Source organism: Sorex fumeus, unplaced genomic scaffold, assembly GCF_029834395.1.
Source record: "Sorex fumeus unplaced genomic scaffold, SorFum_2.1 ptg000072l, whole genome shotgun sequence".
In the NCBI taxonomy this organism is placed as follows: domain Eukaryota; kingdom Metazoa; phylum Chordata; class Mammalia; order Eulipotyphla; family Soricidae; genus Sorex; species Sorex fumeus.
The window spans coordinates 58058537-58072872 of NW_026606129.1; the positions used below are offsets into that span (position 1 = coordinate 58058537).

Here is a 14336-nt window from a genome sequence, read left to right on the forward strand (position 1 = left end):
TTCAATGGACATCAGTTATGTCATCACCCCCAATAAAAGAGATAATGAAAGTTTAGGGTGAACCGAGAAGTCATATTTTCAATAAAAAAAGTTGAACTAAATCTTAAGCTAATTCAGAAGACTACATCTATTTTTATGATTAATAATAAAACTTCCTGAACTGCCAGGAAATATATTCAACATCTTACAATCCTGATTTTTTTTTGATTGCTTTTAAGTCGCACCTGGCTGCTCAGAGCATACGCCTAAATCTGTACTCAGGAATTATTCCTGGGGGATCAGGGAACCATATGGGGTGCCAGGGATTGAACCCTGGTAGGCTACATGCAAAGCCTTACCCACTGTACTATTGCTCCACAACTACCATTCTACCCCTTTAAATATATCGTCTATGTGATGGTATCATTGGGGAAATAGGCTTCAAAAGACTTTGCTGATGTCACATACTTTGAACTTGAATTCAGATCTATTTGTCTTCAGCCCATGTGTTCACATACTACACAGATTTTGGGGAGGACTGGGCCACACCTGGAGGTGCTCAGGGCTTACTCCTGGCTCTGTGCTCAGGTGAGGCTCAGGGGACCATATGCGATGCCAGGGATCACACTTGGGTCTGCTTCGTGCAAGGTAAGCACCCTACCAACTGACTATCATTCCGGTACCTATACTTAAACAGATTTAAAAGTGAAATAATTAATTGATATTCACAAACCAAGAAAAAGACTTTCTTCCCCAAAGCATAGTATCCAAGATTTCTAAGGTTGCCCCCATGTAATATTCTGAGAAATCATATTTCACTGGTAATTACAGGTAATCCTCTCTAATTTAGCACAGCGGTAGGGCGTTCGCCTTACAAGCGTCCAACATGGCCAACCCGAGTTCGATTCCTCCGCCCCTCTCGGAGAGCCCGGCAAGCTACCGAGAGTATTCGATATGCCAGACACAGTAACAACAAAGTCTCCAATGGAGACGCTACTGGGCCCGCTCGAGCAAATCGATGAACAACGGGAGGGCCTTTACCTTTACCTTTACCTCTCTAATTTACACTCCAGTTTTAAACCACATCACCGTGTAAATACTGTCAAGCATCTTTTAGTATTTTAAATATGTCATCCTACTGAGTTAAGTGAATAACTATATTTTATTAAATGCTATCATATATCAGACTGAGAAAAAGATAGTAAATATGATAGTTAAGGCCTTTACCACTATAGAGGTATAATAAGCCAAAATAAAATACCAGAAATAAAAGCTCCAGCATAACTTTTTTTTTCTTTGCTTTTCGAGTCACACCCGATAATGCACAGGGGTTACTCCTGGCTCATGCACTCAGGAATCACTCCTGGAGGTGCTCGGGGGACCATATGGGATGCTGGGAATCGAACCCAGGTTGGCTATGTGCAAGGAAAACGCCCTACCCGCTGTGCTATCGTTCTAGCCCCTGCATAACTTTTTTTAAAAGTACAAAATACAAAAATATTATTTCACAAGGATAGTGTAAGGTTCACAAAATAAGTTTCACAGCAACACTAAAAGTTGTTTAACAAATATTTAATACAACAGGCCAAACAATTTAAAATTAGGCTTTGGATGGGAAAATATTCATAACCCTTTAACAAATCATTAAATTAACCAAAAATACGTTAACTTACTAGTGGAATGATGAAACTTTGTGTTAGTTCCAAAAAATAGCGTCGGAGAATAACGCTTTGAGCCTCAGAAGGACGCTTCTGTTGTACACCCTTGAAAGAGGAAATAATGAGAATTTATATTCTAGTGATAGGGCATATAAAACAATGGACAATTATAAAGTTCAACTGATATGTAAATATATATTTTTACTGCTAGAGAGTACAGAGGTTAAAACACGTGGATTGTATGCTACCAACCTGGGTTCAACCCAGGTTAGAGCCCTGGCACTGTATTTGGGTCCCTGATCCCCATCAGGAGTGATCTCTGGCACAGAGCCAAAGCCTGAGCACCGCAGAGTGTAGCCAAGAACTGAAAACCAAAGGGGGGAAAAATCCCTCAAAGGAAATAAAACAAAAATGTATGGCTGGCAAGGTACAAGAGGTATAGGGCTTGCCTTGCATACAACTTCATTGGTTGTGATCCCAGGTCCAAATCTCTAGCACCACATACGTTCCCTCTGAGCACCAGGGTATGGCCCAACAACAACAACAAAAAAAAACCCTAGAACTTAAAGAAGCAGTTTGTTTCTTTTTAATCCTTTTCCTCTTCCCCTGTCCTAGATACTGTTATTGATGTTGCTGTTACAATCTACACAAGCCTGGCTGTGAGTGTTGGAGTTTGGGTCACGCTTCAGGAAGTGCTCAGACACTTAGCTGTGGAGACCACTGAGATCTGCCTCCTCAAGCTGCAGTGCTTACACATGTAATTCGGTGTGAGGGGCTCACCTTTGCTCTGTGGGGCTTACACACACCTAGCTGCAATACAGCCAGAAATGTTTGTGGCTCCAGGGAACATAGATAGCTGAGCTGTGAGGACTGTGCCCAGTGCGTGTGGGGCACCGGAGATCTGAACTCACCATCACAGGCACGGAGCAGGTCCTCTAAGCTCCTGCACTATTTTTCTGAACCTAATCATTATGAACTTTGGGTCCAAAAGAGAGGGCTTACTTTATATTATGATGAAGTACAGGTCATCTAACTGGATATGGCATACCAGGAATATTTTAATTAATATAAGTAATTACCTTCTGTAACTGTTTTATGATCTCTTCATCTCTACTTAGGTACGGCTTATAAGAAGTATAAACTCCTAAGAAGAAAAGAAATAAGGTAAACAGTAGGTACTTACAAGTACCCTATAAGTATATATTTAAAAATTAATAAAAGTCAGTACCAGGTTTAGAATCCAATGTCTTCAGGTTCTTCAATTTTTTCACTTTAACCTGCTTAGGAATTTCACCTGAAGGAAACATAAAGATCCGTAAAATTATTCAAATTTCATACTTTGTCTTATAAAAACTAAGATTTTATAAGAATAATCTATTGGCGGGGCTGGAGCAATAACACAGCAGGTAGAGCGTTTAGCCTTGCCTGCGTTTGACGCGGGTTCGATTCCCAGCACCCCATATGGTCACCTGAGCACCGCCAGGGGTAATTCCTGAGTGCAAAGCCAGGACTAACCCCTGTGCATTGCCAGTGTGACCCAAAAACAAAAATAATTTTTTTAAAAAAAAGAATAATCTGTTGGCTTTATTACTTAAGGGATGTTGCAGTGTAAATTTTAACATAAGGGCCAGGCAGATAACTCAGTGGGTTCGATAGCAGATAACTCATGTTCTGCATGCAAGAGGATGAGGATCTTTCTATCCCTGGCACTGCAGAGTCCCCCAAGCACCACCAGGAGCAGCCCCAGAACACCACGAGGTGTGGCCCAAAGGCCCTCCCGTTGTTCATCGATTTGCTCGAGCGGGCCCAGTAACGAGTAACGTCTCCATTGGAGACTTTGTTGTTACTGTGTCTGTCATATCGAATACGTCACGGGGAGCTTGCCAGGCTCTGCCGTGGGGGCGAGATACTCTCGGTAGCTTGCCGGGCTCTCCGAGAGGGGCGGAGGAATCGAACTTGGGTCAGCCATGTTGGCTGCGTGCAAGGCAAACGCCTTACCGCTGTGCTATCGCTTTAAGTGATAGGTCAGTGGGTAAAGCATTTGCCTTGCACAAAGACTGCCTGCATTCAATCCCCAGCATCACATACAGTTCCCGGAGCACTTCCAGGACTGATTCCTGAGCAAAGAACTAGTAGCACACTCTGAACACTGCCAAGAACCACCGAGCAGAAATCAAATGTTGACTAAAGTATTATCAACATCAATTAACATTTAAGAGTTTCTTCCTGCTTTTGAACTAAAGAAAGGGGAGGCTGGAGAGATAAAACAGGGGTCAAGGTGCTTGCCTCGCATGTGGCAGATCCAGGTTGGATTCCTGGCACTGCACTGTTCCCTGAGCAATCACTGGGAGTGACCCTTGAATCCAGGGCTGGGGGTAGCCCCTGAGGATAAGTTGGTGTGGCCCAAATACCCCCCTAAAATATTATATAAGGGGAACTGCAGAGATAGTTCTGTAGTAGGCTGCTTGCCCTGCACATAGCTGACCCAAGTATTTGATCGCCAGCACTCCGTAAGTCCCCAGAGCATGACCAAGAGTGATCTCTGTACACAGAGCCAAGAGTAAGACCTTAGCACCCAAAATGGCCCCTAACAAAAAAAAAAACTGAATAGAGGGAAACTGGATTCTTACAGCATTGTCAGAAGAATTTGTGCAAATTTCATAAAATGGGTATTTCATCTTTTATTAATACTGTTGACTTAAATTCTCCCTTATGTCTCAACATACAATTTAAAATACTTGTTATATACAAGAAATTGAAATTTTATACGGCAGATATGAATAAAATACCAAATATCCTCCAAGAATTGAAAGCAACTCCAATTTAAAGGCTTTTTCCCTGGTACCTCTCAAAATTGGATTTTACCTGCAGAAGCTCCCACTGCCACTAGGTGGTGACAGTGTATGCCATGGTCTCTGACCTGACCTGGAGAGGGCCAGGGTTCTGAATAACTTTTCCTTCTTTCCTTTTTTTGGTGTTTGGGGTGGGGGAAGTAAACACACACCTGTCAGTTCAGTGCTCAGGGACAACTCTAGGCTCAGTGCTCCAAGGGTCACTCCTGACAGTGCTCTGGGAAGCATGTGGTACTGGGGAGTAAACCCATGCCCCTCCGGTTGCAAACGATATGCTCAGTCCTTCGAATTCTAACCCCCACCAAGAACTTCTGTAGCATGTACATGTCTTGGTCTTGAGGTGGAGTGAGGCAAACAACCATTTCTATTAGCAGAAAAATACCTCAAGATAAAGATCTAGAAGCGTCAGCTGGTTTTTCAAGAAGGTATTTTCCCTTTTGTAATTTTGTCACGTGAAATTACAAAGTTACTCATCATTAGGTCTCAGGCATACAAATTTTCAACACCAACTCAAGGAGAAGTCCGTGTTCTCTCTGATGTGAACATGTACTTCCTCTCTCCCCTCACAACTTTCTAAACTTTCAATGAAAACTGCCTTGCTTCTCATACACACACGCACACACAATCAGAAGCATATTACACATATTCAAGATTTTATTTTTCTTTCTTCCTCCACCCTCTCCCAGCATAAAGGAACCTAAGAGCAGAAATACAATCTAGAAATTAGAAAATCAAGACTCAAAATATTTTTGCTTAGATCATTTCGAAGATCAGATTGCTAACTGCAGTTATCACAGGTATGGAATTATAGAAACAGAGAGCTTTTTGTTTTTTTCTGGCTTTTGGGCCACACCTGGCAATACTCAGGGGTTACTCCTGGCTCTGCTCTCAGGAATTACTCCCGGTGATACTCGGGCCCATATGGAATGCTGGGCATCTAACCTGGGTTGGCTACACTAAAAAGACAGAAATAGCATGCTAAGAGGGCCAGAAGATGAATGATGTAAACATTCAATAAACCCCTATCAAAATATCAGTAGCCTGGTGTGGAAAGACAGTATAGTAGGTAGGGTAATTGCCTTATATGTGGCCAATCCAGATTAGATCTTCAGTACATTTGATCCCCCAAGTCTCATCTTAAGCACAAAGCTGGGGGAAGTAGAGCCTGAGTTCTGTTGGTGTGGAGCCCTCTCCCCCAAAAAAGTTTTAGCCGGTTTTCCTTTTTTTTTTTTTTTTTTGCAGAAATTGACTAGGTGATACGAGAGCTTATATGAAAAATATTAAGATCCAGAACAGACAAAATTTTTTTGGCTTTTGCCTCACATCTGGCTTATTCCTAGTTCTGTGAAAAGGAATCACATTTGGTGCTCGGTATTGAACCAGAATCCAGCCATAAGATGGCAAGCACCATAACCCATGTTACCTCTCTGGCCCCCAAATTGATTTTTGACTAAGTTGGAAGACTTACACTTTCTGATTTCAAAACACTATAAAAACTATAGTGACTGGGTCAGAGCAATAGTACAGTGGGTAAGGCATCTGCCCTGTATGTGGCCAACATGGATTGGATCCTTAACACCACACACAGTCCCCTGAATCCTGCCATGAGTGATCCCTGAGTGCAGAGCCAGGAGTTAGCACTGAGCACTGCCAGTGTGGCAAAAAAACAAAACAAAACAAAGTCCCCTAAACTGTAATGATCCGTCGGAGTGGAACATACTCCTTGCAATTTCAAGACCCAACTTCATGAGCACTACTGGGGAAGTCCCCCCCAATTAAAAAAGAATGTACTAGCAGCTAGGGTCCTTGTTTTGCACATGGACAACCAGGTTCAATCCCCAACACACTATATAGTCCCTTGAGTCTGCCAGGAGTGATCCCTGAGCACAGAGAGTCAGGAGTGAGCCTTGAGCACCGCCAGATTTGGCCCCCAAACAAACAAACAAAAAGTACGTACAATAGTAAACTACTTTGAGAAATACTGGGATAGTTTCTTAAAATGTTAAATAGACATTCTAATTCATGCAACTTTACTAATGGGTTTTATGCAAAAAAACCAAAATCACAACAGATTTTTTTAACGGAAAAAGACAAACAGCAATCCACTTATAATATTAGTTAATCCAGATTAACAGAAAGAACCCTTATAAGTAAATGTCAAAGTTAAGCTTAAAGAAGTCTTTTCAGGCTGGGGATGTGGCTCAGTAATAGAATGCATGCTTTGCATGCCTGAGAGCCTGGATTTGGTCCTTGGCATCACTGAACCAAAAGCAAAAGAAAAAAAAAAACCCACAACTTTTATATCTACTCATAGCTAAGGCTCTGGTAACAGTTGTGCTCTGAAATGTCATTAGTAATCACTAATGCAATGGCAGGGGTTCAGATCATGACATTTACAGAGTGTCATGAGTCAGTCACCGTGTCTAATCCTTTCATCAAGAAAAGAATTGGAGGTTCTGAGTCTGTTCTGCCTAAGAGGGTATAAATCTAACTGCCCAAGTAAAGCCCTCTGCTTTGAAGGACTTCAGTGTAAGAATGACTTTAAGATCTATAAGTAATATAAATAAATATTATTCCTTAAAGTCTTTTCAGATTTTTGTATAAAGTAGGTAATATTTCTAATAGAACAGAATCGTTAAATAATGTTTTTTAATATTCCAGTGTGTAACAGAAGTCTTTAAAAGTAATATAGTTATTAAATGTTTTTGTTATCTCAACAGTTCAACCAATTCAATGAAAAATTCAGGAATGTCAGAGATACCACTGTCATCTAGCTTGATGATATTTCCATCATTTACTCATTAAAAATATTTTATGTAAGCACCATCAAGAGTGATCCCTGAGCACAGAATCAGGAGCAAGCCCTGAACTCAGATGTGTGTCCCTCCCTGCAATTTTTTTTTTTAAATGGTGGGGCTGGAGAGATAGCTCAAGGAGGGCCAGGTTCAATTCCTGGCACTGCACCATCCCTTGGGCACTGCTGGGAATGACCCCATGTACAGAGCTGGGAGTAGCCCCAATGTGCACTGGATACCACCCAAAAACAAAAATAGATTTATTGGAAAGGGGAGATAGCTCAAAGGGCTAAATCATATGCTTCTCATTTGGAAGCCCTTGTTCAACTGCTGGCATCACGTGGTCTCCCAAACAACCAGCCAAGAACATCTACTGAATACTGCTGGGTGTGGTCCAAAATACAAAAGGGGAAACAACTTATTAAGCAGCTACCATGAGCAAAAACTATACTGTTTTTTCCTCAAAGAACCTGCAATCTTTAGATTACTTCCTTATTACCAGTGATACAGAAATGTGTAATAACTGTTTTAAGATATTGCCAAAAATTTTCTGCCAAGCCGAGTAACTTAAAACTTCTTTTTAATTTTTGGGCCACCCTCAGCTATGCTAAGGGCTTACTCCTGGCTCTGCACTCAGGGATCTCTCCTGGAGGAGTTGGGGGACCTTTTGGGGGTGCCAGGGATCATACCAGGGTTGGCCTCATGCAAGGCAAATGCCCCACCCGCAGTACTATTGCTGTAGCCTCGAATGACTTAAAACTTCTGTAAGATTTTTTTCAAGCAGTCTTGGAAATCCCCCTCTAATTGGGGCATATCCTAATTTAAAGGGTATATACCCAATTAAACCGTGTGTGTGTGTGTGTGTACCAGCCTTTTGAGGTCTTATTTTGTTGTCAAAATTTTGATTCAGTCAATATTTGTAACACTGTATTTTTGTAATATGATGTAATGAGTTATACACATAAGAATCTGTTTAGTGAAAAGTTATGCTCTTCTCCAAAGATGCTTATTCATGTTGTCTTGAAGAACACTACTATCAATATGACTAAAGTGACAAAAGGGAAAATAACCCTGCTCCATCAAATTATATTTAAAAGCAGGACACCAAGTTTATACTTTACCTGCAGGTTTAATGTCTCCTATTCGAATAATGTGTGGCCAGTGTTGAAGTGTTTTGGCAAAAAAAGGGTTGGTTACTCCTAATATGACTGAGGGCCTATATAAAGAGAAAACATAAATAGGATGAGAAAAAGATTAATTTCCATCAGTACAGGATAGTTTTGAATTCATAGTTTTGAAGTACAAAGTTACTATACCTTGGGGGAAGGGCATGTTTAGCAGTAGGCATAAGAAGATGAAAAGACACAGTTCTTCTAAAAGCATTCAGGTAAATACATAAATATATACATATGTGTATACTTATATATACATACCACACACATATATACATACATCTATTGCCAGAAATGATGGCAGAAATTAGAAACAATGAGGATGGTATAAAAATGTACAATAACGATACAGAAGAAATCATATATCTATAAAATACGAAGTGAAGAGCTTCACTCGAGATCTATTTGCATAAAGATATAAAAGATTTCCTAATTAGGATTCCTAAGAAGGTAAAGGAATTAAAGACCATGAGGGAAAACAAATAGTACACACAAAGCAATAACGTAGAATAATAATTTGTACAACTATATACAGTTCAGTATTTTTAAAGCAAAATAGTAGAAAGAATCATCTGAAATGAGAATAGATGGAAAGACACTTCCCAGATAATTAAGGACCAAGTTATGTACCAATATGTAAGAAGTTCAGAGAGAACAACTTTGTAACTGTGTATCTTATGTTTTGATAACTAAGTGGAAAGCAATTATCATTCATGAAAATAGGAAAATAGGAATAGTGATTCAATTAAAAATAAGAAACTCTAAAAAGAAAAAAGAACACAAAACCAAACAAACAAAAAGTTCAGATGTTATTTTGTAGGCAAAAGGAAGTTTCTAAAAAACTAAGCAGAGGAATACCACATGAGTGAGAATGTACTTCTTAGAAGGAGAGAGACAGAGAGAGAGTGTGAGAGAGAGAGAGAGAGAGAGAGAGAGGAAGGAGAGAGACAGAGAGGAAGGAGAAAGGAGAGAGAGCGAGAGGAAGAAGAGAGAAAGAAGAAAAGTGGTGGCCACAGAGGCAGGCAGGAGGTGGGGCAGGTAGGTAGAAGAGGGAAACTGGGGACACTGATGGTGGGAAATGTACAGTGGTGAAGGGATGGGTGTTAGAACATTATATAACTGAAACCCAATCAACTGTATATCTCACTGTGGTTCAATAAAAAAAAATTTAAAAAAAAAGATTACTCTGGGGGAGGGGGGAGGAGCGCAGAATTTCAAAGACATCCTATAAGGAAAGGAAAGCAATAGAAGAAAGACTGGAAGTTTAAGTCTCAGAAAACAGATTTGGAAAAATGATTAGCTAATTTATGGGAGATATTTTAGAATACTGAATTCTCAGAATTCAGCAAAACTTGATGCCTTGGAACCTGCTTGGTGGCCACTCCCCAAACCACCTCCCCACCCCCACCAAAAAAGTTCTGTATTGATCTGAATTTTGTAAAGATGTGGACTAGGACGATAAATTTCATTCACAATTTATGCTAACAGTTGAACAGAAGTACAGATAAAAGAAGTACCAGCCTGAAATCAGAACCCATAACACAATATTAGAGAAAACCAACATTTAAAGGTTTGGCAGAAAAATAATAAGAAATATCTGTACAGGAAACTGAAGATGCCCCACTTGTTTAATGAAATAAAAATGAAAATATTTCCAAGAAGAATAGCTTAAAATAGGAGGAAAAGATATGGCAATAATGTATTAAAAGTTTCAGGCAATGAGAAAAGTCTTGAGGAATTAGCAAAAACAAACTGTAGTAGAGAAAAAGATGTAGTGTGAGAAGCAAGGAGAAAACCAAAACCCAAGACAAAAAATGGTTTTTTTTGTTGTTATACTAGAAAATTTTTGTTGTTATACTAGAAAATTGTCTATGAAAAGGTGATTAATGGGGCAAGACCTAAAAAAGAAAATGTAATTTTTTTCCTTTCACAGTTTGGGAATAATTTTCATATTCAAACACTGAATCAATGCAAAGGATGAAGAAAAAGGAGGTCACAGTATAAAGAGATCACCGGTGTGGTAAGACAGAGTAAGGCAAAGAAGAAAAGAATTCAAAGTACAGTCAGATAGCTATAATGACAAATGACAATATAGTTTTTTGTTTTATTTTGTTTTTTGCTTTTTGGGTCACACCCGGCAAAGCACAGGGGTTATTCCTGGCTCTACACTCAGGAATTACTCCTGGCAGTGCTTAGGGGACCATAAGTGATGCTGGAAATTGAACCCGGGTCGGCCACATGCAAGGCAAACGCCATACCCCCTGTGCTATTGCTCCAGCCCCTGACAATATAGTTTCCATTAATAAAATGGCTCAAACAAAATGACTCTGGAAGAATGAAATTTTTACCAGCAGTATCTCAAACTTCCTTTACAAAATCAAACTGCCATTAAGTTCAAAATTTAAACTTTAAAAAAATTAACAAAAATAATTTTACATAATTTTGGTTATAAGGAAAAAAACGGTCAATAAAAAGTATTGTTTACTCACGGGGCTTGTGTACGAGTGGTGTATTCTTTGAACTCACTGTCATGAATAGTGAAGTAAGGTCGGAAATCACTGAAGTACTTCAATGGAGATATACAGCTGTGGAGCAAGAAGAATGTATAAAACAAAGAACACAGAGATTAAAGTCTTACTCAATAACTGTAAAACATCTATTCACTCTCATAGGCATAACTTGTTTCAATAAATGGTACTCTTTTAAATAAAAATGAAAATATGGAATATGGAATAGAATACTGAAAGACAACGAACTTGGGGCAGAAGTTGGGGTAAAAGTCTGAACCTATCACTGACTAGTAATATGCCTTTATTAAACACTGACCATTCACACAACTAATACCAGTAGCCAACTTTGATTACAAATGTGCTCACTGCTTAGAAAAAACAAAATTGAGGCTCCAGCCCTCAAAGAGCGTGAATTAATTTTCTCATACATAAAATGGTGCTATAATAGGTAGCACCTTCCTACAGGGTTACATTTATGTTTCAATGCAATGAATGTGCAAACATCCGCAGACAAGGAAAGTGCTGCAAAGATCGCCAAAGAAACGGAATATACTCACTTAACAAGTGCCAGAACAGTCTCTGATGACTCTGACGGTGATGGTGCCATGACCACAAGGGGCTCCCCCAACAGCACCAGCTCCCAAAGCATTTGACTATGAAGGAAAACTGGGCAGAAACACCTGAAAAGGGGGTTACATAGTAGAAATTCTGTTAGCTACCCATATATATTTTTAAATTCCTATAAAAATATTGTAATAGCAACACATGGGGTCAAGGAGATGGCTGAAAGGGCCCTGGGTCTGCAAGCACGCACAGTGCTCTGGGTTTGATCTTCAGTACCATCTGGTCTCACGAGAGCTTCTGGGTGAAGGAAGCACTAGTAGCCACTAGTACTGGTGCTACATCCAGAAGTGTGTTTATTTTGGGGAGGTTCCCTCCAAAATAAATAAATATACAAATAAAAACTACACATGATAAAAATTTTTTCCAGCTTGGGCTGGATTAATGGTACAGGGATAGCCACTTGCCTTGAACACGGCCAACCCAGGCTTGAATCAGTGACCAGGTTCAAACTCCCAGCATCATATATGGTCCTCTTTACATACCACCAGGAGTAATTCCTGAGCACAGAGCCAGCAGTATGCCCTGAAAATCACCTGATGTGGCCCAAAACCCCTAAACAAAAATTCTTTAGCTGCTTGTAACTTTATCAGACATACAAACTCATTTAGAATATCATGATATATGTGATATGTATATCCTTTTTATCCACATAAAAGCAAATAAAATTTGACTCATAAACACTGTCTTTGTAAGATTCAGCTGTAGTCCGACCTTTTCACACTCACAGTCGAATATAAATGCATGGAGCGATAGCACAGCGGTAGGGCGTTCGCCTTACAAGCGGCCAACATGGTCGACCCGAGTTCGATTCCTCCGCCCCTCTCGGAGAGCCCGGCAAGCTACCGAGAGTATTCGATATGCCAGACACAGTAACAACAAAGTCTCCAATGGAGACGTTACTGGGCCCGCTTGAGCAAATCGACGATCAACGGGAGGGCCTTTACCTTTACCTTTATGTTTTCTTAAACCATAATATTGCTCCTATACTACATCAAACCAAAACCAAAATTGTTTCTATCACATAATTCCCAATCTCCATTCAAGTTTCCCTTATTGTCAAAACTCATAATATGCAGCCAAGAAATTAACTTATGAAGGAGAATGACTACTCTATTCCAGATTTCCTCATATCTTATATAAGAACATTCATTTTGTAAAAAAAAAAAATGATAACACTATCACAAAGCAAAAAAAGAAGAGGCTATTTACGAAGCTTTTTATGATTTACCTGAAAAGATCCACCTCGTGAACAGTGGGTAAAACAACAGATATATGTTTGTCTGTCTAAAAGAAAAAACAGAAATGTCAAAATGTGCATGTTAATTTTAAAAATTTACCGCCAAAGCTGAAGAAATAGTAAAGTGGGCAGGGTACTTGCCTTGCACACAGCCAACCCAGATTCAATCCCAGCATCCCATATGGTCCCCAAGGCCCACCAGGAGTGATCCCTGAGCACAGAGCCAGGTGTAAGCCTTGAGCACTGCAGGGGTGCCCCCAAACCAACATCAATAAATTTAAAAAATAAAAAAGACTATCACGAAATAGCTAAATGTTACTCTATATTTGTGGGAGTGAGGGAGGCACATCTAGCAGTGCTGAGGAGTGACTCCAAGCTCTGTGCTCAAGGGTTGCTCTCTGCAGTGCTCATGGACTATGTGGTGCTGAGGACTGAATCCAAGCCCCTGCATGCAAACCACACACTCAGCCTGTTGACCTATCTCTCCAACTCTATCTTTTCAAAGTATTTTTCTCCAAGATCAGCCAAAGGAAGGTCTTTGTAAACTTCTGCTTAGAAGAAGCACATTGAAAAAGGAATATGTAATTATGATTCCCTTTTATTTTTTGCTGAGCTGTATCTGTTAATAGGTGGGGGGTAGAGTTTTTCACTTGGAATTGAATGGAAGTATTCCCTATATGTAGAAGTTTGCTAAGATGCTTCTAAGATTTTTTTTAAAAAAAGTATTTATTTTCCCGGTGCAATTAGAGCATAATCTCAGTATCTGACATAGAATTTCTTAATTTTTATGTTTTTTCAGTTTTTGCGAAATCCCAGCTTACTCTTCCCCAGCAGAGATCACACCTGGCTGTGCTCAGGGGAGCATAGGAGGTAGTGGGGACTGAACCCAGGTTGGCTGCACACAAGGCATGCACCTTACCCACTGAACTATCACTCCAGCCCACATAAAGAATTTTTTTAAATCAAAGAAATAGGAAGTGTATTATCAATTAATTAAAACTTATTCAATGGACTATTTCAGAAATAGTCACAACAAAATTAAAAATTCAAGGAATTCTGCATCTGTTAGTTTAAAAATTCTGTTAAAGAGATAACACATGGGAGGCCTGAGTTAATCCAGGGCACTTCATGGTTCCTCCCCAGCACCACCCAGCCTCCTGAGCATGGCGAGGTGTAGCCCCGAGCAGTGCCAAATCCTTAGGCCCCTTGCACTGAAGCACTGGCCTGTCTAGCTAAGTATCACTGGGAGTGTCCACATTTCTCTAAGTACTGCTTGGGAGGTTCCCCCCGCACCCCCTCTCAAAAATAAAAGAGATAGAGAAACTCTCTGTACTGAATTACCCTACCACCACACTACCTGCTGAGTTAACTGCGCTATTTGAGTCGTCCCGTGCTTGTCATTGCATGTGGGAATCCGTACCTTGAACAGAAAAGAGAGAAATGAATTTCGGCCACAAATGAATATCCTTTCTATCATTTGTAAGTCCCACTATAATGAGGAATCAGAAA

At 40.0% G+C, this 14336-nt stretch overlaps 1 protein-coding gene across 1 annotated transcript in view; it reads right to left on the minus strand.

The window, feature by feature from the left end:
* DENND6A (DENN domain containing 6A) overlaps nucleotides 1-14336 on the minus strand; it is a 47129-nt gene that overhangs the window by 6246 nt on the left and 26547 nt on the right. Inside the window, exons 8-15 of the mRNA XM_056129535.1 lie at nucleotides 14185-14247; nucleotides 12819-12874; nucleotides 11524-11646; nucleotides 10946-11041; nucleotides 8406-8500; nucleotides 2866-2931; nucleotides 2717-2781; nucleotides 1653-1742 (exon numbers count right to left, since the gene is read on the minus strand). Coding sequence (XP_055985510.1) covers nucleotides 1653-1742; nucleotides 2717-2781; nucleotides 2866-2931; nucleotides 8406-8500; nucleotides 10946-11041; nucleotides 11524-11646; nucleotides 12819-12874; nucleotides 14185-14247 — 654 coding nt within the window. The remainder of the gene's footprint in view (nucleotides 1-1652; nucleotides 1743-2716; nucleotides 2782-2865; nucleotides 2932-8405; nucleotides 8501-10945; nucleotides 11042-11523; nucleotides 11647-12818; nucleotides 12875-14184; nucleotides 14248-14336) is intronic.